General features: G+C 39.8%; 1 protein-coding gene across 2 annotated transcripts in view; it reads left to right on the top strand.

Moving 5' to 3' along the window:
* The first annotated feature begins 16,208 nt into the window (after positions 1-16,208).
* IL5RA (interleukin 5 receptor subunit alpha) overlaps positions 16,209-25,486 on the top strand; it is a 44,048-nt gene continuing 34,770 nt past the window's right edge. The window contains exons 1-6 of one of the 2 annotated variants that reach the window (XM_054480115.1): positions 16,209-16,638; positions 17,960-18,101; positions 21,149-21,217; positions 21,697-21,781; positions 23,856-24,001; positions 24,845-24,983. In XM_054480115.1, coding sequence (XP_054336090.1) covers positions 21,215-21,217; positions 21,697-21,781; positions 23,856-24,001; positions 24,845-24,983 — 373 coding nt within the window. In that variant the 5' untranslated portion in view covers positions 16,209-16,638; positions 17,960-18,101; positions 21,149-21,214. Of the gene's footprint in view, positions 16,639-17,959; positions 18,102-21,148; positions 21,218-21,696; positions 21,782-23,855; positions 24,002-24,844; positions 24,984-25,486 lie in introns of those variants that run through there. The other variant, XM_054480114.1, reaches the window with a different exon arrangement.

The raw sequence follows: 25,486 nt of genomic DNA on the forward strand, positions 1-25,486 counted from the left end.
CGGCGAATAGGAAGTCGCGGCAGGGCGAGGGCGAGGGCGAGGGCGAGTGCGGGGGCGGGGCCCGGACCGAAGGGCTTCCGGCTCCTCTCGCCCCTCCCCACAGTGAGGCAATGCTCTGAGCCGGTTTCCCAGACCCACCGAGGCCCGCCTGGGCAAAGCGGAGCCCCGGGGGGCCCTGAGCAAAGCGGCGCGGGTTCGTTTAATTACGCGCCTGTCACCGCACCTCTGGCTGGCCCTGAGCTGCTCAGAAGCCCATCTGCGCGGCATGCCTGTGCGATCTGGGACAACTGGCAGCTGTCTTCCTTTGCAAAACGAGACTGTTAATAAAACCTACCCCAGGGTAGGACGGATTGTTCGGTAAATGTTAACTTATTCGTGTTTGACTATTCTGTACTCTAATCTCTGCATAGAGTTAAGTCCACAGTTGACAGAGTCACACGCATTCGAAATCTAAGCCCTCCGGTCCTGTGAAATTACTGGGCATATTTTATTTTCTTACCTGGTTTGTGTAACCATTGGCCTCCTTGGCCTGGAGGCTTCCCAGCTGTAAAGTGGAGAACTTAGATTTGATTCAGTTCATTAATTTTTTCTAAAGCGGAAAAGAGCAAAGAGAGTGGCAAAGGAGTGGGAATACAGCCGTTGAGCCCTTAAAGTGTGAAAATGTGTAGTTTTTTGTTTTTTGTTTTTTTTTGAGACGGAGTTTCGCTGTTGTTGCCCAGGCTGGAGTGCAGTGGCGTGATCTGGGCTCACTGCAACCTCCGCCTTCCGGTTTCAAGCGATTCTCCTGCCTCAGCCTCCCGAGTAGCTGGGATTACAGGTGTCTGCCACCACGCCCAGCTAATTTTTAGTAGACAGGGTTTTGCCTTGTTGGCCAAGCTGGTCTCAAACTCCTGACCTCGTGTTCCACAGGCCTCGGACCCCCAAAGTGCCGGGATTACAGGCGTGAGCCACTGCGTCCGGCCGAAAATGTGTAGTCTTTTAAGTGTAACTTTTTACATCGCTTAGCTTTCCCTAAAATTTTCCTAGAAAAATGCATGTGCATGTTATTTCTGTTCTTTTGCCCTCACCACATGCCTACCTGTTCTTCCCAGACTTTTCAGCCCCACTCTCTGTAGACTTCCTAAAACGTAAAAAGTAAGATGTCCAGTTACCACACCTCTTCAAGGTGTTGAATATCCTGTTTTTGGAAGCACAAGACTGGCTTTCCAAATTGACGTTCAGAGGCACAGCATTGATATAATCCGGTGCAAGGATTTTCTTTCTCTCTCTCTCTCTCTCTCTTTGGGGCAAGGAAAGCCCCAAATCATCCTTTCAGGCTTGTCTCGTATTTCTCACCACCATGACCCTAGACAAACTGGACCAAAGCCTCCGTTGCTGTACCCACCTAGAATAGATTCTCCAAATCACCACCTATGAAGGCAACGCTAATACAACTATTATAATGACTTACTTCGTGCCAGTTCCTGTGCTGGGCACCCTCAACAATTTCTGGCCTTGTAAATATATAGTTTATATATACATGTGTATATACAGTTGTCCTTCCGTATCCATGGGGTATTGGTTCCAGAACATCACCCCAACCAGTGTTCAAGTTCTTTATAAAAAATGGCATAATATTTGCATATAGCCTATACACATTCTGTAGTATAAATCATTTCTAGATTACTTATAATACCTGATATAAATGCTATGTAAACAGTTGTTGTGCTATATCGCTTCTTTGTATTTTTTAATTGCTATTTAATTTTTTTTTATTTTTTTTGAGATGGAGTTTCACTCTGGCGCCCAGGCTGGAGTGCAGTAGCACGATCACAGCTCACTGCAACCTCTGCCTTCCAGGTTCAAGTGATTCTTCTGCCTCAGCCTCCCAAGTAGCTGGGATTACAGGCGCCCGCCTCCACGCCCGGCTAATTTTTGTATTTTTAGTAGAGACGGGGTTTCACCATGTTGGCCAGGCTGGTCTTGAACTGCTGACCTCAGGTGACCCACCCACCTAGGCCTCCGGAAGTGCTGGGATTACAGACATGCGCCATGGTGCCCCAGCCTTATTTAATATTTCGACCTGTGGCTGGTTGAATCCACTGATGGAGAACCCATGGCTATGGAAGGCCAACTGGAGAGAGAGAGAGAGAGAGAGGAGAAAGAGAGAGAGTAAGAGAATTCCTATTGTACTGGCCAAGACAATGAAATGAAAATAGGGATATTACTACAGATCATATAGATATATATGAGGAGATATTATAAACAATTTTATGCCAATTAATTTGACAATGTAGATGCAATGCATCAATTCTATAAAAAAGACAATTTATCAGAACTGAAATAGGGTAGAATTTAAAAATCTGAATAGCTTTTCATTTTTAAAGAAATTGAATTGTTGTTCAACAGACTTCCCACAAAGATAATTCCAGGCCCAGATGGTTTCAGTGGTCAAATTTATCAAACACATAAGGAAGGAAGAACTCCAGTCTTGTGCAAAGTTTGTTTAGAAAATAGAGGAGGAAACAGTTTTCCTCTCATTTTGAGGCCAGCATAACCTGCATAACATAAAATCAACACTACAAAAAAATTAATATATAGCTTAATAGACCACATGACCATAGAAACAAAAACAACTTTAATAAAATGTTAGCAAATTGAATCCAACAGTATATAGAAAGATAATACATCATGATCAATTTGGGTTTATCCCAAATGCAAGGAATGCAAGGTGGATTTAATGATCTAAAACCAATCAACGTAATTCACCATATTAACTGAAAAAGAAAAACTGTCGTCATCACAATAGATGCAGAAAGACCACTTAAAATTCAATCCCTACTCATAAAAACTGCCAAAAAAATAAGATTAGAAGGGACTTCCTCAATATGGTAAAGGCCATTCATGAAAAATCCATAGCCAATATCAGACTTAATGGTAATATATTGAACACTCTCCCCCTTATATCAGGAAGAAGGCAAGGATGCCCCATCTTACCACTTCTCCTTAACATTTGTCTGCAGTTTATAACCATTAACAAAGCAAGAAAAAGATATGGAAAGTGTAACAATTCAGAAGGAAGTAAAATTGTCCCTATTTTCAGATGACATGATGGTGGTTTACACAGAAATCATAGGAACTGACAAAACTACTACTAGAACTAACAAGTAAATTTAGGAAGGTCTCAGGATACCAGGTTAATATACATAAATCAATTCTATTTTTATATATTATCAGCAAAAATATAGTATGTAAAAATATATATCACATATGAAGAAATAAGTGTAATAACAGAAGCTATATGGTTAGCAACCAAACATATGTAAAGATACTCAACATCATCAATCACTAAGAGGCCGGATATGGTGGCCCTTGCCTGTAATCTCAACACTTTGGGAGATTAAGGTGGGAGGATCGCTTGAGCCCAGGAGTTTGAGACCAGCCTGGGCAATATAATGAGACCCTTTCTCTATAATTTTTGTTTTAATAGCCGGGGTTGGTGTTGCATGCCTGTATTCCCAGTTACTCAGGAGGCTGAAGTGGGAGAAACACTTTGAGCCCAGGAGGTCCAGGCTGCATTGAGCTGTGATTGCACCACTGCATTCCAGCCTGGACAACAGAGTGAGACATTGTCTAAAATATAATATGTATATATATATAAAATCACCAGGGAAATACAAATTATACAACAATGAGATACCTTTTTGTTTTTTTAAGACGGAGTCTCTCTCTTTCACCTAGGCTGGAGTGCAATGGCATAGTCTCGGCCTACTGCAACCTACGCCTGCCAGGTTCAAGCAGTCTCCTGCCTCAGCCTTCTGAGTAGCTGGGATTACAGGCATGTGCCACCACACCCGGCTAATTTTTCTATTTTTAGTAGAGACGGGGTTTCACTATGTTGGCCAGGCTGGTCTCGAACTCCTGACCTTGTGATCTGCCGCCTCAGCTTCCCAAAGTGCTGGGATTACAGGCATGAGCTACCACGCCTGGCCAACAATGAGATACCTTTACATACCCATTAGAATGTCTAAAATTGAAACACCTGGAAATATCAAATGCTGATGAGAATGAAGAGCAACTGCAACTCTCATACACCATGGGTGGGAATACAAACTGGCCCAGCCACTTTGGTAAACAGTTTACTGGTGTCTGATAAGACTAGCTATACATATACCTTATGGCCCAGCAATCCCACTCCTAGATATTTACCTGAGAGAAATAAAAACTTATGTTCACACTAAAACGTGTATGTGAGTGGTGTAGTCACTTTATTTATAATTATTCCAAACTGAAAATAACCCAGATTTCTTCCAGCAGATGAATGGATAAGCAACCTGGAGCATATCCATACAATGGAATACTACTGAGCAAGATGAAAGAACAAACTGCTGATACACACAGCAACACGTCTGACTCTCAAGTGAAGAAAGCCACTTTCAAGAGGCTGCATATAATAGACTCCATTCATATGACATCCAGAAAAGGCAAAACTATAGGTCGGGCACAGTGGCTCACGCCTGTAATCCCAGCACTTTGGGAGGCTGAGGTGGGCAGATCACGAGGCCAGGAGTTCAAGACCAGCCTGGCCAACATGGTGAAACCCCGTCTCCACGAAAAATACAAAAATTAGCTGGGCATGGTGGTGGGCGCCTGTAATCCCAGCTACTCGGGAGGCTGAGGCAGGAGAATCAATTGAACCAGGGAGGCAGGGGTTGCAATGAGCTGAGATCACGCCATCGCACTCCAGCCTAGGTAACAGGGCGAGACTCCATCTCAAAAAAAAAAAAAAAAAGGCAAAACTGTAGAGACAAAAATTATCAGTTCTTGCCAGGGGGCTCAAGATGTGAGGAGGTATTTACTACGAAAGCGCATTAGAGAATTTTGAGGGGAGAGAAAGGTGATAGAATTGTTCTATGTTTTGATGATAGTGGTGATTAAATAACTCTGTATTTGCCATAATGCATAGAACAGTATTGTATTAGTCCATTCTCACACTGCTATAAAGAAATACTTGAGACTGGGTAATTTATAAAGAAAAGAGGTTTAATTGGCTCATGGTTCGTTCGGTAGGCTGTACAAGAAGCATGGCTGGGGACGCCTCAGGAAACTTGCAGTCATGGTGGCAGGTGAAGGGGAAGTAGGCTCCTCTTACATGGCCAGAGCGGGAAAAAGGAGTGGTGGGGAGGTACTGCACACTTTTAAATTGCCAGATCTCACTGCAACTCACTATGAGGAGAACAGCACTAATGGGGAAATCCATCCCCATGATCCAGTCACTTCCCACCAGGCCCCACCTCCAATATTGGAGATAACAATTTGATGAGAGATTTGAATGGGGACACAGACCCAAACCATACCAAGTACATTTAAAAGGTAAACTTTCCTGCTTATAAATTATACCTCAATAAACCTCCCCCCAAAAGTAATTAGATTTTTATATATTAGCAAAAAAAAATTAAGAACATGAAACTTAATTCAATTATTGAAGCATGTACCTATGAAAGCAGGACAGAACTTTGAGGCCATTAAACTAAAGGGTACAAGAACTCTAGACAGAATGCCCAGTTCAACCCCTTAGGACATGGTGAAGACAACCAAAGCGATCTCAAACTCCTCTCTCCCACACAGGACGTTTTCTATTATCTCTTAATATAGACCCATCCTAAAGGAAATAAAACTTTATCTGCAAAGGAACTGACATTTACTGCACAGAAATCCTACTGGAAATATTCTTTCTCCGTAGAACATACCCAAAAGTAAATACCATAGACAGGGAGTACTGTTAGCATCTGGCAAGTTTATACCTTTCTATGGAAACACCACAGTCATGAATATTACTCTTCAGTTAGAAGGCTACACATTATTAAATAAATTCAGGAGGCCAGGAGTGGTGGCTCATGCCTGTAATCCCAGCAATTTGGGAGGCTGAGACATGCAGATCACTTGAGGCTAGGAGTTTGAGACCAGCCTGGCCAACTTGGTGAAACTCTGTTTCTACTAAAAAAAAAAAAATGATAATAATACAAAAACTATCTGGGCCTGATGGCACATGACTGAAATCCCAGCTAATCAGGAGGCTGAAGCAAGAGAATCGCTCAAACGTGGGAGGTGGAGGTTGCAGTGAGCCAAGATCCCATCACTGCACTCCAGCCTGGGCAAAAGAGTGAGACTCTGTCTCAAAAAAAAAAAAAGAAAAATTCAGAAAAGTAAGATGAGAACAGCTTAGAAGTATATATCAATATTTCTTAGATACACCAATGTTAGGTCTGAATGCTGGTTTGAGTGTCCTTCAGTGCTTACTAGAGATGCCCTCAGGAGTTTCGCAATTGCCTCAAAGAGCTTCCATCTTTCTTTGTAGATCCTGTTCTTTGTACATCTAGTAGCCAAAATGTGGTCCCCAGTGTTCAGTTGTCTCTTGGTTTATCTAAATTTTGACTGTGTGTCTGTGACACTGATTCATTCTGCACACTAGAGAGAGAAGCAATGGTACACATAGAGAAGTTGTGAATGTAACATCACTTCCATTCATTTATGCATTCATTCATTCACCAGAGGTTTCAGTGCTCACGATTTGCCAGTGGCATGGGTAATACAGTAAGAATAAGGCTACCTACCAATTGTATTGTGTTTTTAATAGTGCCAGGCATTTTATTTTGATTAATTTGTTTAATCTTCACAAACATCCAATTAGGTACTGTATAGAAGAGGAAACTGAGGCATAGAGAGGTTTATTTGTCTAAGGTTCTACAGAGAGTAAGTGGCACAAGCAGAATTTGAACCCAGACATTCTGCCTCAAAACCACCATTGAACACTGATAAGGCTGGAGAAGAAGGCAGGGACTAGAGCATGCAGTGCTGGGTGCTTCTCGGGATGACATTTGGATTTAATTTTAATGGCAATAGCAAGATATTAAAGGTTTTTCAAAGCAGGGGTTTTCATAAACCTATTTGTGGTTTCCTGCCATCAGGCAGACTGCAGCATGAAAACGGGTTGGAAAGCCCAGGCAAGAGGCTGGGGCAGTTGTGCCCAGGAGGGTGGGCCAGCACGTTGCCACAGTGGGGAAGAGAAGTGAGTGGATACTAGAGTCAAACTGGAAGGGGGTGAGGGTGGAGTGGAATGAGACATGAGGAGAAGAGAAAATCACCCATGACCCCTGCATTCATTTCCTATGGCTGCTGTGACAAATTACCACAAACTTCGAGGCTTAAAACCACATTGGTGTATCATCTCACAGTCCTGAAGGTCAGAAGTCTAAAATGGGTCCACAGGGCTGCCTACCACAACCTCCGAGCCTGTGCTTTAGTAACTTAGTGGATGAAAAGATAACAGGACTATCAAGGAAAATGATGTCACAAAGAATTGATGGCTCGGCTTAGCACTAACTGCATCAGCCTCAATGCTGAATACTTTTTCTATTCCCTGCCCCCCTTTCTGGGTTTTTGGGCAGGTAGTTCAATTTCATTTTTTCATTTAATTTTTTATTTTACTTTTTTTTTTTTTTTTAAGATGGAGTTTCACTCTGTCGCCCAGGCTGGAGTGCAGTGGTGCAATCTCAGCTCACTGCAAACTCTGCCTCCCGAGTTTAAGCGTTTCTCCTGCATCAGCCTCCAGAGTAGCTGGAATTACAGGTGCCCACCAACACGCCCCACTAATTTTTGTATTTTTAGTAGAGACGAGGTTTCACCTTGTTGGCCAGGCTGGTCTGGAACTCCTGACCTCAGGTGATCCGCCTGCCTCAGCCTCCCAAAGTGCTGGGATTACAGGCATGAGCCACAGGTAGTTCAATTTCAAATGAAAACCCACAGCTGAGTAGAGGTAGACCCATCAAATAGGGTGAGACCTTTCTGATGGAGTTTGCCACTGCCCACCAGCACTTACTCTAGGACTGTCTCCTCCACATCAGCCTTCCCTAATATATCACTGTTCCCAGTGCACTTATATTTTAAAATAGGACAGAGAAGGAAGAATAATGCTTTCCATAAAAATAGGAATTAGGCTGGGTGCAGTGGCTCACACCTGCAATCCCAGCACTTTGGTAGGCCAAAGTTGGAGGATCACTTGAGCTAAGGAATTAGAGACCAGCCCCAGGAACATGGCCAGAACTTGTCTCTACTAAAAATAGATTTTTTAAAAAAATCAGCCAAGTGTGGTGGCACAAGCCTGCAGTCCCAGCTCCTTGGGAGGCTAAGATGGGAGGATCACTTGAGCCCAGGAGATTGAGGCTGCAGTGAGCCATGATTGTACTACTGCACTCCAGCCTCAGCAACCTAGCAAGATTCCAACTCAAAAATAAATAAAATAGGACAGTGAAGGGAAAATAATGCTTCCCATAAAAATATGAATTAGGCTGGGCACAGTGGCTCACACCTGTAATCCTAGCATTTAAGGAGGCTGAAGCAGGAGGATCATTTGAGCCCAGGAGTTTGAGACTAACCTGGGTAACATAGTGTGACTCTGTCTTTGCAAAAAAACTTAAATTATAGCACTTTAGGCCTCCTGGGGAAGATATTTGAGGCAATATTTAGACAAGTCTGAAAAAACATAAATATGACCTAATTTTAATATTCTGCAAGTTATTCACACCCCTCCCCACCCTCACTTTTCATTGTAAGTGACACTGAGTAATTTGTTTAAAAGAACAAGTTCTGTTTCAGGAATGTGTTCTTTCTTTGAAACAGCAAAAAGTACCTGTTTGGAGAAAAAGTCATTTGCTAGTTTTGTTCTCATAAAAGTTTACTAGAAGGCAACTAAAGTTTAAGATCTCCCAGAGGACAAATAAAGATATTTCTCAGCAAATGTAGAATCGTAATTTTCATTGGTGCTGGGGGATTTTACACACAAATGCAATTTTATTTTACATTTAAAAGAGGTAAGTAAATAGACGAATCAATTTCAGCTGCTCTGAAATGTCATACCGGGTCATTAATTTTAAAAGATGAGACTTCAATAATAGTTAAAAGAACAAAGGCCCAAGGGTAAAGACTGAGAATAATCACCTTCAAAATTCTGAATTATCAGCAGCCTCAGATCAGAATCAAGAGGAGCCTAATTCAGTTTCCTTGTGATGTTCTCCATTGCATTTTTTACCTTCAAAATATAAGTTCAAATGGAATTCCCTTTTACAAAAACAGAAACCCTCTTTCCTTAAAGCACAAGGACCTCCTCTGTGTGCTGGATACTAGGATGAATTCTGGCAAAACCAAGCTCGATAAAATAAAGACCTATTGTCTAATCTGCATTCAGATCAGAGGTATGAGACTTGCACCTGGCCATCTCTGTGGTGGAGACAGAGATATAAACATAATATTTGGTATGATATAAAATTTAAATGAGGCCAGGCATGGTGGCTCATGCCTGTAATCTCAGCACTTTGGGAGGCCAACGCGGGTTTATCGCTTGAGCTTAGGAGTTCGAGAACAGCCTGGGCAATATGACGAAACCTTCTCTCTACAAAAAATACAAAAATTATCCTGGCACGGTGGTGTGCGCTTGTAGTCCTAGCTACTTGGAGGGCTGAAGCAGGAGAATCGCTTGAGTGCAGGAGGTCGAACTGCAGTGAGTCATGATTGCACCACTGCACTCCAGCCTGGGAGACAGAGTGAGACCCTCAAAAAAAATTACATACATATATATATATATATAAAATATATATAGTTAAATAGACAAATACAAGCAGCAGTTTAATGCACACTTGAGGGAAAGACAAGAGAGAGAGTGATCTTCCCAAATAACATCACATTCAGACTTATTCTGAAATAATCAGGAGTTTCTCAAGAGGAACGCCACACTCACCACCGTCAAATCAGATAGTCCAAGTTAAACAATTGTACTGTTTTGTGAAAATAACAATTATGACAATCATAGAATTAAGGTTTTGCCATTCTAGGCAATGTGAATTTGGAGAGCATCACAAAGAGTCTGTGCTATGTAAATTCTCTAAGCCTCAGTATACTCATCTGTAAAATAGGTTTATAGAGCTGTGATGTGATCATGTGTATAAGGCAATTGACAGTCCCAGGAACATGGTAGGTTCTCTTTTGACTGAAATGGGATGTTAATCTACATTAACAACATAAGTTGAGCCCAGGTGTGGTGGCTCATGCCTGTAATCCCAGCACTTTGGGAGGCCGAGGTGGGCAGACCACCTGAGGTCAGGAGTTCGAGAGCAGCCTTGCCGACATGGTGAAACCCCATCTGTACTAAAAAATACAAAAAAAAAAATTAGCCAGGCGTGGTGGCACACGCCTGTAGTCCTGGTTACTCAGGAGGCTGAGGCAGGAGAATAGCTTGAACTCAGGAGGCAGAAGTTGCAGGAGCCGAGATCGTACCACTGCACTCCAGCCTGGGTGACAGAAAGAGACTCCATCTCAAAATAATAATAATAATAATAAGTTTAATTGTATAGTTTTTGCTATTGTTTTTACACATTCTGGTTGATTTCCTGTATCTGGTTTTCAGAGCAAAGAACTGGTCTCTGACTAAAGAACTGAAAAAAGGACTAAAGAACTGAAAAAAGCTTAAGCTACTGAAATTCTTTACTGAATAAAGATATGCTTTTAATTTTAGCTACGTGTGATAACTCCACAGACTGATTTTACACTAGAATTTTTCTAACGACTACCCGGAATTCTGTTTCAATCCTGTGAGGGTATCTAATCCTGCTAGGGTATTTTTTAATGACAGTTTTATTGAGATATAACTTACATATCATAAAATTCACCTATTTAAAGGGTACAAGTCAATGGTTTTAATATATTCACAGAGTTGGCAACCATCAATACAATCAATTTAAAATATTTGTATTATCCCAGAAGAAAATCTCATACCCATTAGCAGTAACTTCTCATTTTTCCCAAACTCCCTCCTTCCCCCGGCAGCCCTAGGCAACCATGAATCTATTTTCTATCTCTACAGATTTGCTTATTCTGGACATTTCATATAAATGGAATCATGCAGTGTGTGATCTTTTGTGACTGACTTCTTTTACTTAGCTTCATGTGTTCAAGGTTCATCCATGTTGTAGTATCAGTGCTTCTTTTGATGGCTGAACAATATTTCACTGCATGGATATACCACATATTCTTTATCCATTCATCAGTTGCTGAACATTTGGGTTGTTTTCACTCTTTGGCCATTATAACTAATTCTTCTGTGAATATTCACATATAAATGTTTATGTAGACACATGATTTTAACTCTCTTGGGTGGGTATTTGCCTAGGAATGCAATTGCTGAGTCGTATGGAAACTCCACATTTAACCTTTTGAGGAACTGCCAGGCTATTTTCCAAATTGGCCGCCTCACTTTACCTTCCCAGCAACAGTATGTGAGGGTTCCAGTGTTTCCGCATCTTCATCAACAGTTGTTATTGTCCTTTTCATTTCAGCCATTGGAGTGGGTGTGAAGAGGTATCTCAGTGTGGTTTTAATTTGCATTTCCAATAGCTAATGATATTGAGCAGATGTTCCTATGCATCTTCGCTGTTGGTACATCTTCTCTGGAGATATGTCTGTTCAAATTCTTTATCCCATGTTTAAACTGGGTTATTTTACTTTTTTCTTTCTTTCTTTCGTTTTTTGAGAAAGGTCTTGCTCTGTCACCCAGACTGGAGTACAGTGGCACGAACACGACGCACCATAGCCTCAAACTCCTGGGCTCAAGCTATCCTCCCACCTCAACCTCCCAAAGTGCTGGTATTACAGGCTAAAGTGGGTTATTTTTCTTTTTATTGTTTGGTTTTAAGAGTTTTTGACATATTCTAAATAAAAGTTCCTTGTCAGATATATCTTTGCAAATATTTTTCCCATGCTGTGGCTTGTCTTTTCACTTCCTTGTATTTTATTTTATTTTATTTTAGACAGAGTCTTGCTCTGTTGCCCAGGCTGGAGTGCAGTGGCATGATCTCAGCTCACTGCAACCTTCACCTCCTGGGTTTAAGCCATTCTCCTGTCTCAGTCTTTGAGTAGCTGGGATTACAGGCACCCGCCACCACACCTGGCTAATTTTTGTATTTTTTAAGTAGAGACGGGGTTTCACCATGTTGGCCAGGCTGGTCTTAAACTCCTGACCTCAGGTGATCTGCCTACCTTGGCTTCCCAAAGTGCTGGGATTAGAGACGTGAGCCACTGCATCTGGTCTTTTTTCATTTTCTTGATGGTATCCTTTGAAGCACAAAAGCTTTTAATTTTGGTGAAATCCAGTTTATCTATTTTTTTCTTTTGTTGTGTCTGCTTTTGTATCTTATTTAAGAAACCATTGGGTGGGTGCGGCAGCTCATGCCTGTAATCCCAGGTCTTTGGGAGGCCAAGGTGGGTGGATCACCTGAAATCAGGAGTTCGAGACCAGCCTGGCCAACATGGCAAAACCCCATCTCTAGTAAAAATATAAAACTTAGCCGGGTGTGGTGGCACACGCCTGTAATCCCAACTTCTCGGGAGGCTGAGGCAGGAGAATCGCATGAATCCAGGAGTCAGGGGAGTTTGCAGTGAGCCGAGATCATACCACTGCCCTCCAGCCTAGGTGACAGAGTAAGATTCTGTCTCAAAAAAAAAAAAAGAAAAGAAAGAAACAAAACGAAGGTCATGAAGATTTATGCCTATGTTTTCTTCTAAGAATTTTATAGTTTTGCCTCTTACTTTTAGGTCTTTGATCCCATTGGAATTCATTTTTGTCTATGCTGCGAGGCATTCTTTTGCATGTGGATATGCACCACTTATTGAAAGGCTGATCTTTTCCCCACTGAATTATCTTGACACTCTTGTCAAAAATCAATTGATCCTAAATGCGAGAGTTTATTTTTGGACTCTCAATTCTATTAAATTGATCTGTATGTCTCTAATATTTTTTAAAATAACTTTTTCTGCGTGCATTTTTACAGAATAAAACATTTATAAATATAGAAACACAGAATAAAAGTAAGAGAAACACTAACTCTGCCGTGGTAGAATGAACTGTTGGTCCCATTTCTTCACTCCCCACTAGGAGTTGTCCATGTCTACATCCTTATCACGGCCTTATCGTGGTAGAATGTACTTTGGGCTTCATCCATTTGACTCTGGGCTTGGCCATGCAATTTGCTCAGCCTCTTGAGATGTCAGGGAGTGTGACATGAGCAGATGCTTGATGTGTGCTTGTGCAGTTGGTCCTGTTCTCTTGCACTTTTGCTGTCACCATAAAAAGATTATGCCCTGGGTAGCCACTGGTTCCAAATGAATGGCAGATACTTGGAACAAATCTGAACTCACTTTGTGATCTGGATCCCAGCCCAAGATTAAGCAGACCCCAGTCAAAACTCAGACACATGGGCTAGAAATACATGCCTATCACAGTTTACCACTGAGGGATCTGTGGTTGTGTGTTCTGTAGCAATAGCTGACTAATACACACCTACCACTTAGAGATAACTATTCCTATTAGTCTGATCTTCTGACCAAAAATAAGATTGTAAAAAAAATTATATGTGTGTATACCCTCCTGTTGTTTTTACTTAACATTTTTTCATAATACCCTATGTTATTAAAAGTTCTTGATTGGCTCATGCCTGTAATCCCAGCACTTTGGGAGGCCAAGGCAGGAGGATCACATGAGGCCAGGAGTTTGAGACCACGCTGGCCAACATGGTGAAACCCTCTCCCTACTAAAAATACAAAAATTATCTGGCATGATGGCACATGCCTGCAATCCCAGCTACTCCGGAGGCTAAGGCACGAGAATCACTTGAACCCAGGAGGCAGAGACTGCAGTGAGCCGAGATCCTGCCACTGCACTCCAGCCTGGGTGACAGGGCAACACCCTGTCTCAAAAGAAAAAAAAAAGTTCTTGATAAACATTCCTTTTAACATCCACATCACATATTTCAACCTTGAGCAGTTACATATTTCTCTTCACCATTCCTATATTACTTTTACTATTTTACTATTGTAAAGGTACAATGAATTTTGCTCTCTTTTGTATAAATCTTGATCGACATTTTTCATTATTTCCATGGAATCAAGTTCTAGAAGTTGATACATTTAATAAGCTCCTTTAACCAAAGTTCATGGTAGAGCCACTGAACCATGATTTTCGTTTTATTACTATTCATATTTCTATTTAGCTAAACTCACATTGTTTTGCTTAAAGGATGCAGACACATTTAATTTCACTTTTTAAAAAACAACTTTTGTGAATTCTTCCAGCATGTTCTATCATACTGTCTTCGGACATTTACACTTTATTATAAAGAATTAAATTATTGCCATAAAAAAACAAACAGGCCTGGCTCAGTGGCTCACGTCTGTAATCCCAGCACTTTGGGAGGCCGAGGTGGGTGGATCACCTGAGGTCAGGAGTTCAAGACCAGACTGACCAACATGGTGAAACCCCATCTCTACTAAAAATACAAAAAAATTAGCTGGGTGTGGTGGCAGGGGCCTGTAATCCCAGCTGCTCAGGAGGCTGAGGCAGGAGAATCGGTTGAACCCGGGAGGTGGAGGTTGCGGTGAGCTGAGATCACGCCACTACACTCCAGCCTGGGCAACAAGAGTGAAATTCCATCTCAAAACAAACAAACAACACCCCCCGACCCCCACCAAAAAAAAAAAAAAAAAAAGTCCCTGCCTCTCATTTTTTTGTTTGTGCTTATACAGAAACATAGAGACAATGTTTCTGTATGAGCATGTGCTTGCTTTGTTTGCTTGTTTTTATTGGCGTAGTTAATTAAAGATCATATACTCAGGAAGGTGGTATGGAAGGAGTAGCCAGATCTAATTTTCTTTATACCCTTCACCATGCCTAGTATAGTGCATAGGTGCATTCAATGAATATTTGAGTAAATGAATGTAAGAAATATACAGACCACTGGCTAAGTGTGGTGGCTCACGCCTGTAATCCCAGCACTTTAAGAGGCCAAGGCGGGTGCATCGCTTGAGGTCAGGAATTTGAGACAAGCCTGGCCAACATGGTGAAACCCCATCTCTACCAAAAATACAAAAAATTAGCCAGGCATGGTGGCAGGTGTCTGTAATCCCAGCTACTCGGGAGGCTGAGGCAGGAGAATCGCTTGAACCCGGGAGGCAGAGGTTGCAGTTAGCAGAGATTGTGCCACTGCACTCCAGCCTGGGCGACAGAGGGAGACTTCGTCTCAGAAAATATACATATATAGAGAGAGAGAGACCATTAAAGCAGCCTTTTAAGCCAGAAATTACTGCCTTCACAATGATTAATAAGTATTTTTAAGGCTTCATTAGTGACAAATATGTTACATCTATAAACAGATGTGCAGGACTTAAAAGAGTAGGCCAGATGGTTGATACTATATCTAAACTTTTCTGGGTGCCTGTTAGCAAATAAATGGATCTCTCTCTGTTCCTTGTTTTACTTCCCCTTTCCCCAAGGAAAATCACATTTTTCAGGTCTGACAACAATTTTCAACCTGACAACAATTGCTCCGGTTTCATTTTGTCAACTGCTAAAATGGTCACCTTGGGAATCCCAGGCACACACGCTGACTGTACTTGCACAGTTCCTACACTGAGCCTTTCGGAAATTTCCTCCAGGAACCCTGTCTATCATCTCACAAACAGAACCACTGATCTAACCTGGGCAACCATCTTTCTGCATCTGCTCTGTCTGAGACTCTCCCAACTGGCTCCTAAGAAGACAGGGAATCGTGCATCACTCATCCCTTAGGCTAGACTGAAGGTCTCCTTCCAAAGGCAACTACTTACTACTCTCTGCCTTGGGTCACACAATAAGCACTATTCTTATCTATTCACACGCTAAGCTACTTTTTTTAAGCCAGCTTTGCTAGCTAGCCACTTCGAAATTCCCCAGAAGAAATCAAACAGAAATGGAACAAAGGACAGGAAAAGCCAAGGAAGTTTGCTGAAATTGAAGCATTCTGAAGACAGCTGGGTGGTACAATGGGTGTGATGTGAGGAAGGTGGTCTTGGGTGCACCCACAGACCAACACTGCATTGCTACAATTTATGTAGGATGATCTCAGGTGACAGACAGCAGCAATTTATCACACCCAGAAACACATCCCCCACACATATTTACTTGAGGGTACCAGACCTGCGCACAAAGCAGAGAAGAGCTAAGGCGGTTCTCTAAGGGCAGAGAATTGCTGCTACTGCCTAGTGAGTAGGGAGAGGGTACTCCTCAGGCCTTATTTCCTATCAAATCATGTGTCAGTGTTGCCTAGGAGATAGAGGCACAGTAACTATTGTAGCCAAACAAGGCACATAAACAAAACAGAAATGCAACGCTTTAGAGTACCCACAGAAAACTTGATTACCTTGTCACCATGAGTAAAAGTTAATTCCAACTCCTGAAGAGAGCAAACCAACTCTGAAAGAGAGTGAAAATGCAGACAAGACAGTTATCAGATAATGGCTATCTGGACGAGAGATTCTTTCGTTTGACAGCAGTTTGGTTGTTGGGAGTTCCAGTGCAGCTCCTGCGTAGTTGCTCTGTACAAATCTTCCTCCATATTTGCTTAGAGAAAACGTGTTGCCATCCCATCATGAAGGAAGCTGCCTGAGAGTTTTTAACCATTACAGCTGTGATGATGAAAGAGTGAAGAACCGCCTCTAAGTTAAAAAGTGCACCCAGAGATAAGGTTCATTCTCAATGCCCTGCCGCTGCTTCTGATCGCATGGCCACCGCACTTCTCAGTAAGTGGGAATCAAATGCTTCACTCACCACAGAGTAAGCAAATAAATATCTTTTTTCTATGACATGGGCTGTAACAATACCCTGTGCTCCACCTCCTAATAATTTCACTACACCCAGGGTGAGGAGGAGGGTTAGGAAAAGCAAGAAACAATGATTTCTAAATATATGACAAACTTGTAAACAACAAAAAGGGGAAACAAAACTCCTTATAATTCTATTATTATTAGCAGGGACAGAACTAATAATGGTCCTATTAAACTTGCATTATTAGGCAGGTCATGTTGATTCTGGGTATAGCAATCTATTCTTGTGTTTTGGCTCAGTAACTGAGATGTGCAAATCCGTGGCAAGGTGAGTCATATTAAAACAACACCTATGGTTTTGTTAATGCTGATATAAATATAAGACATTTGTTTTCCACCACTCCAGATAATTATGCAATTAAAATGAGAACATATATTCTGCCAAGATTTCTTAGAAAATAAATGAGTTTCCAAAATAGGGTATAGGGTTTAATAAAATATCTCAGGAAGTTTCAGAGTTAAGCAAGAAATCTACAAATAAAGAAACAACAACAAAAAGTAGAGAGAGGCACTTTGTCTAACTGAAGGAGGCGTTCTGCTTTTTCTTTCTGGTAGGGGTTCTTGGATTTCCAAGATTGTTGCATTGTATATAAAATGTACCCAAATTTGCTGAAATATTTCACTTGGTTTTTTGTTTCACTGTATATAAAATGTACCCAAATTTGCTGAAATATTTCACTTGGTTTTGTGTTCACTAATGTATTTACCTAAAGCAAGGTAAGCATATTTCCATGTAGACAGAAAAAAAGGATGAAATGGAACCAAAAAAAGGGGAAAAAAGGAGAGACAGAGAGAGAAGAAAAATTAGAATATTTTAATATCCATGAGCCTAAAATTAATAAACACATGAAAAGTGATGGTGCTTTTATAGCCATTTGAATAATATACTTAGTACTTGCTTTAATGAATTACCATACTGAACATTTTATTACCTGGTATGATTTCTATTTTAAATGAATATGTCCTCTTTCATGGTTATCGAAAAAGGAATTTATGTAGCTATTTGTTAAAAGTTTGCATTTCAAAGCATAATAAAGTTTTAGAAGTTAAATCACCTCATTTGTTTATATTACTTGAAACACTGCATGGGAAATGTTTCGGCAAAGTACCAAAAGTGGGCCAGGCTTGTTACACACTCCCCAGCCTGCTGCACTCCTGACCTAACTCATTCCTCTGTTAGGTTTCACCGCATATTGCACATTAGGGCTGTGCACTAATTTGCTTCTACTCCACACAGGGCCAGGCACATTGAGCGTCGGTCCTGTGCCTGACACTGTGCTAGATGCTGGGGTTGCAGCCACGAGCATAGACACGACAGACACGGTCCTCGCCATCTTCTGTTGAGTACTGATCGGAACAAGAGGATCGTCTGTAGACAGGTACGCCCAGGAGCATGGATGTGAGATGACAAATTGCACCGTGTGCAATTGGCAGGAAATATTTAAGCACTGGGATATTTGTAGCAAACTCCTTCTTCTGTTTTTCCAAATACTCAAGGTGGCAACATCATTTCCACTTGGACTGACAGAGAGTTTTATGTTTACAGTCACAACCTGAACTCATGAGTTATATTTTAGGACTATTTCAGAAATTTAATCAAAAGTACAGTAGTAGTAAAAAAAAAAAAAATTGCATGCATGATAAGTGGTCCTTATTATTCATTTATATATTTAGGAATGTGCAGTTTTTCGTTGGAGGGTAATGCAATATACCTAGGTAAACGTGTCTTTTGCAGTTTATACCTTGGTTTATTTATTCTTCATCCCCCAAGAGATAACTTTTATTGCTGATTATACTGTACAGGATAAAAGAGAAAGTAAACTCTTTATATTTAAAAGCCTAACAGAGCATGAATCCTCTCAGTTGCTTTACAATTTCTGCCACTAAGGTTGAGTCTGGAATTAGGTGTTACCACAGTTGACTCAAAAAGGTTTTAAAAACAGGGGTGCCAGTATAACTTTTGTTATAAAACAAATGCCCCAGGCAGAAAAATAAGTTGGGAAAAAAAGAGGGGAAAATATTTGTAAGTCTGAACTTCAGTAGAATTTGACCAGTTCTCAAGAACACTGGGGAAATCCACTGCTAATTGTCAAAATTTTACCAAACTTCCTAGAAACACCTATAGGGAAGGAGACTGTGGTTGTTTTCTCCAAAATTTCAAAAAATGTAACACCTGTCAGAAACTAGATTTTTAGAGAGCACTTGAGGAATTTTAGATTGACTCGATGAAATGTTACATGAGCAAGTAGATCATGAGATCGTGATTTCTCTTAAAGATTGAGCATGTATTCCTGGTGATAGATAAACAACCTATAGTTGCTTCATTCTGCTTAGTTTGCATCTTATTTTAACAATTTAATGGTTTTCTGCTAGATTTTAATTGGTAGCCATGAGAAGAATGAGTCGAACATATTGTCGATATATATGTTTAAGCTAATGAAGTCGCTCTATTCTTTTATAGTGAAATATGACCCAGTTGACATCTATATAACAGTGTATCTTTGGATTAAAGAAATGGCCTGAAGAGATTTGTTGTTGTTGTTGTTGTTGTTGTTTTAAGCAGGGACAAGAAGTATTAAGGGGCCACAGAGAGTGAGCAGAATTGTAGAAAACCTGGTATCAAATCCTGAAGCTCTAGTAATATTCAACCTTATGTAAAATTTATCTGACTCACACAAAAAAAATTGTCATTCTTGTTGATATTTAGACCCCTATTGAGTACCTTGTGCTGCCTATAGGACAACTGATTTTGTTCAAAAGCATCTCTTTTTAAATATAAAATATAGCGATGAGACATGAAAAAGTTGTCTAGTTATTTATGGCCCAAAACTAATAATAAAAAATTTTTTGAAAGATTAAATTTGAAAAACAATTCTATTTTTAGCAGCTATAAAATCAGAATACATGACAAATTCTAGGGGAGAGTGCTTGCTTATATAAAATATTCAATTATCTCTCCACTGAGATATTCAAGTTTTATTATTTACTTCAACAATTTAATTGCAAAGGATAAATATATGTTTATTGTTTTTACAAGTAAACTTATAACATAGTTTTACTTTGCCAGTCAGTGAAAGTCACAAAGAAATATTAATTTTGCAGTTTTTTCTGACCTAGAATTCCTATTATTGAAAATTAGTGCAAAATGAGAGCATATTTAATATTATTTCAGGAAATGCTGACATTTTAAGAAATCACCTTCATAACTTAAAGAGGAAGGTATCTTTGTTGCTGTTCTTAAGGAATTTTTATCTTTGCTTCTCAGGCTTAGTAGATTACTAGTGTTTTCCCTTAACTCATTAAAATTCTCACTTGTTGAAAATTTTAAAAAAATTATAGAGTACCTGCTTTTGTTGTCATCGTCATCGTTTTGTTTTTTTTACATTTCTACATGGTGTGAAATCCTCAGAGAATAATAAACAGGATTTTAAAATCAAAACTGGCATACTTCTGATTAACAGTACTTAAGTTTATTTGAAAAGGAATTGAGTGACTTATATGCTGATCCTTTCCTGCTGTTGTGGCATTTTACAAATTTCATTAGTAAGTTCAGCAGTAATTGTAGCAACTTAAGTAATAATTTAAGAAGTAATAATGAAGTTAAGAGTGTTCTGTGCTATTTCCTGGAGGTATTCATTTAGCCCAAGTCTCTCCTGTGGTTCTACCGGAATTATATTTGGAAAATACCAAGCCACTTAAATAAATGTTGTAACTGAAATTATAAATCATCATAATTAGTACCATAAAGTTGACAGAGCATAGGTTTTGCCATTGGAAGATCAGAGGTTGGGTCTAGGCTCCATTACTTAACAGCTGTTTGATCATTGGCAAATTATTTCACCTTTCAGACTCCTTTCCTTTATGGGTAGGAATAATGTCTGTGGAAGGGATTCCCATCATGTATAAAAGCCACATGTGTGTGGTACCAAATCTCTGGGGGGAGCACATAGTAAGAGAGTAGGAAGAACTCCTGTGTAAAAGTGAGGACAACACAGGGGGAAGCCATGCATGTTATTTGCCCTTTAAAGTTAAGTTCTTATGAAATATGCCTTTCAAAATGTGCAGAAGAAAAACTCAAGACTTCTCATCTACAATTCTCAGAAAGAGATCACCGACTCTCCTCTTTGACATGTAGAACAGGATGCCGAGACTTTTGTGTGTGTTCACACTGGGTTATCACATTTCCAGCTCTAGATTCCTTCTCATTGCCCAATTGTTTCAAGGAGATAGAAATACTGTCTTTATTTTCCCCAGGTCTATCACTATGTTTTTCAGTCCTTTAGTGACCTGCTCCCTTTGCGGGGGGGGAGGGGGGGAACAAAGAAACAAACAAACAAAAAAAGCAAAAAAAAAAAGAAAAAACTCTTCAAAGTCAAAGTACCACAAGTTGATTCTGGATTAGTGATTCAAAGTTTCTCTTTCTCAGGCTACAGACTGTTTTAGATTGAAGTTTCCTGTCATGTTCGCTCATCTTTAAATCCTCATAGTGAAAATGGTAATGTTGTTTATTTCTTTTGCTGACTGTGCTAGAACTTCTGCTGTTCAAAGATCTGCTCTGGTTTCTTGCCGAAAAGCAATCCCTTCCTATTTGTTTCCTTTTCTTCCAGATTTGCACATGCCTTGGCTTCCATCAGGAATGTCTCTTTCCTGTTGTGTGTGTCAAGGACTCTAGTTCACCCTTTAGATGGCAAATCAGAAGTCTCTGCTCCTATTGTACCCCATACACACCTTTATTGAGGCAGTTTGTCAACTGGTTTACATTTATCAATTTATATTTCATTCTGTCCTTCAAACTATGAATCTACATCAGAAGGGCAAAGTCCAAGATTTGGTCATGTTTGTACTTTTAGCACATAATATGCCATAAATGTTTGTTAAATGGCCAAATGACTACATTTTATGTTAGAAAGCAGCTATCAGTTTTTCTTAAAAATAGCAACAAGATGATTTTGATATCTCCCTTGTTTTCTGTAGGATATGATCATCGTGGCACCTGTATTACTGATTCTTTTGGGGGCCACTAAGATACTGCAAGCTGACTTACTTCCTGATGAAAAGAGTAAGGACCTTCTATTCAATTCAATAATGTTTATTTTTAAAAATATGTTAGTAAAAGGATAACATTATTTTCTCTTAAGCTGTCGATTAGAACATTATATATGGATTTTTATGAGACAATATTTATCCCCATCAGAAGACAGATGCTTTAAACATGCTATATTTTAAGAAAGCAATGTTGGCTGAAATGCAAATGTTATGCTACAGTGGGAAATCAAAGTCAAAGTTCCGGGCACCATGGAATAAAGCTGGCACCAGTGGTCGCATTTGGAAGGTCTTCTCACACAAGGGAGTAGTTAGAAGGCCCCATGACCAAACATTAAGAAACTTCCACTGCATTTTGTCCTGAAATTTTTTGATGTTATGTATTTGATGTGATGACAGAGTTTAAGGAAAATCATCACATGGTCCCAGTCTAGCATTGTCAACAGAACTATCTATGGTAATGACAATGTTGTATCTCCCTAATGTCCAATGCAGTAGCCACTAGCCATATGTGACTATTGTGCCCTTGAAATATGGATAGTGCAACTAAGGTAATGAATTCAAATTAATTTAGGCCGTATGCAGTGGCTCACACCTGTAATCCCAGCACTTTGAGAGGCCGGGGCAGGTGGATCACTTGAAGTCAGAAGTTTGAGACCCACCTGGCTAACATGGTGAAACCCCAACTCTACTAAAAATTCAAAAATAGCCAGGTGTGGTGGCACATGCCTGTAATCACAGCTACTTGGGAAGCTGAAGCAGGAGAATAGCTTGAACTGAGAGGCAGAGGTTGCAATAAGCTGAGATCGCACAACACTGCCCTCCAGCCTGGGCAACAGAGTGAGACTCTGTCTCAAAAATTAATTAATTAATTAAATAAAATTTCAATAGTCACAAGTTGCCAGTGGCTACCATAATGGACAGTGCAATATAGACAGAGCTCTAAAAATCCTCATGTGGTAAACATGGATGAGGAGGTGTGGAAGTCTGTTAAGGTCAATGGATAAATCCTGATAACTTAGTAAATGAATAAAAGAAGGTTTTGTAGTTGTGTGCACAATACCGTCCTAATTGTGGTAAAAAAAATTAAAAATTGCATAAATATACGCCCAGAAAAAACATAACGAATATATCATATGTTAATGCCATTCTTAGTGGTACAATTATTTTTAAAAAATTATTTTCTTCTTTTTGCTTATCTGTGTTTTCCAAAATTTCTTCAATAAACAGATATTGATTTTGTAATTAAACAAAAGCTTTTATTTTGAAAGCAAAGTCAGAGAATGGCTCATGAAGGGGGAAGAAACGTTTTCTTTCTGTAAAGCCCTATTTAAGTAAGTTTGCTTGCAAATATTTTTGTCTGTGACTCATAATAAGAGGTAAATACATTTTTACATTATGTACCAGCACACATACAAATATATAACTACCTTTATGTAGTGGAAACGAGATTCATGAAACAGCTCTTATTATGTTTGATGCACACTGATATTTTCTATTCTATTTTTCTTCCACATTATTAAAACAAAAGTTCTGGTCACAAACCAATACATTGTTATTATTGCCTGTTAATGGATAATGACTCTCAGTTTGAAAATTATGGTTATAGTGAATAGTGATATAGTAGCATGTTCATATTTCAATAAAAATATAGGTATTATATGTAAACACCTGGATGTGGGCAACGTAAAAAAGATGTTAAAAACAGTTTTAAAGAAACCTCTTCTAGGACAAGCATGGTGGCTCATGCCTGTAATCCTAGCACTTTGGGAGGCTGAGGCGGGCAGATCATTTGAAGTTAGGAGTTCAAGACCAGCCTAGCCAACATGGTGAAACTCTGTCTATATTAAAAATACCAAAAAACCCACATTAGCCCAGCATGGTGGCATGCGCCTGTAGTCCTAGCTACTCGGGTAGAAATAGACACTTTCTCTTTGCCCCGGTGTTACAGGCACGCAGAAGCAACCGTGTCTGTGGTGCTGGCAGGTTCAGGACAGCATCTGCAGGGCAACAAATATTCAAAAAGTTTTAAAAGTGCTGCCTGTGTCCAGTTGAACATTGTGTTGTTTCTTTATTCTTTGAATCAACAGTTTCACTTCTCCCACCTGTCAATTTCACCATTAAAGTTACTGGTTTGGCTCAAGTTCTTTTACATTGGAAACCAAATCCTGATCAAGAGCAAAGGAATGTTAATCTTGAATATCAAGTGAAAATAAACGCTCCAAAAGAAGATGACGTAAGTGTTTATTCTAATGGATATCCTTATTGAGAATAAATATGCATTTTGACTGCATTTTCTTTATCAAATAAAATTTTGGATTAAAAAAATAAAATTACTGACAGGCTCTTTGTTATGTTACCAGTAGAATAGTGTCTCTCTAAGAATGCCTGTGAGCTAGTGCTGGGTGTATTGTTCAGCGTTAAACAGCATCGCAGAATATTTTAACTTTCGGATGATTCTTTCCCTTAAGGAGGAATGTTTAGTAACTTTTTAGGCACCATGGATTGGATACTGGTTTTCTGTTTCCCATAAAATTACCAACAGAACAGGACACAGTAGCCTAGTAAAACAAGAAGAGAGAAGGCAGAGTGGAGAGTCAGGGAAACTAAGTTCAAATCCCAGTTCTTCCACTTCCTGCCTTTGCAACCTGGGACAAGTCATTTAGCTTCTCAGAGCCTCAGTTTTATCTCGGGGCTACATTCAGGCACCTGCTACATATTAAGTGTGCAATAAAGTCAAACAAAGGGAGAAGTGATTCATATTCACTATTTTTCAGTCAATATGGAATTCTAGAGAATTTTCTGTCAAACATTGACTCTGGGGAGATGGTGGTCAAAGGGAACTTGAGCTTAACTGTAATATTTCGCCTGTATTTACAAGAATAATGTGTTCATGTGTCATTGAGAAATTACTATGTTGTTATTACAATGGTTTTGTTTTGACTTTTTTTCTAGCAAAACTATTTCATTGCATCTTACTAATCATTTAAAAAGTAGAATAGAATGCATATTTAATTAAAATAGCTCTCTTAAGCCTAGTTCTCTTTTATGTATTATGACTTGTGGGTTTTATTTTTAGTATGAAACCGGAATCACTGAAAGCAAATGTGTAACCATCCTCCACAAAGGCTTTTCAGCAAGTGTGCGGACCATCCTGCAGAACGACCACTCACTACTGGCCAGCAGCTGGGTTTCTGCTGAACTTCATGCCCCACCAGGTAAAGCAGGCCTCCAAAAGTCCAGTTTGTATGTTTTGGACTTTGCAAATATGGAAAAGTAGAAAAATTAACACTAACTCACTTTTCTTCAGTCAGTCACCTGTTCTTGTCAAGTACTCTCCCATATCAACAACATCCTAACCAAGGCTGCTGCCACTTCTTATCATAACCAACTGAATTCCATCTGGCACATTCTTGCAGAAATATCCACCATCTCTGCATTGGCCTCCAGTGGAAAGTTGGTGTTTCTGATACTTAGAATCAGTAATACTTCTGATCAAACACTTAAGTGCACACACACAACAGGGGAGAGGAAAGAGGAGAAGCAGGCTACCAAGTCCTGGGACATGTAGGTGCACCCAATAACCATTGTCTTGGTCAGCTAAGCTCACAGGTAATTTTCAAACGACTATCTTGTCATATCACCAGCTGAAAAGACCATGCCTCCTGAATTGTGTTGGTGACTTAAAACAGAATCATAAAGATCTTCTCATTTACTTTTT

The sequence above is a fragment of the Pongo pygmaeus genome, chromosome 2, assembly GCF_028885625.2.
Source record: "Pongo pygmaeus isolate AG05252 chromosome 2, NHGRI_mPonPyg2-v2.0_pri, whole genome shotgun sequence".
Classification (NCBI taxonomy): Eukaryota; Metazoa; Chordata; class Mammalia; order Primates; family Hominidae; genus Pongo; species Pongo pygmaeus.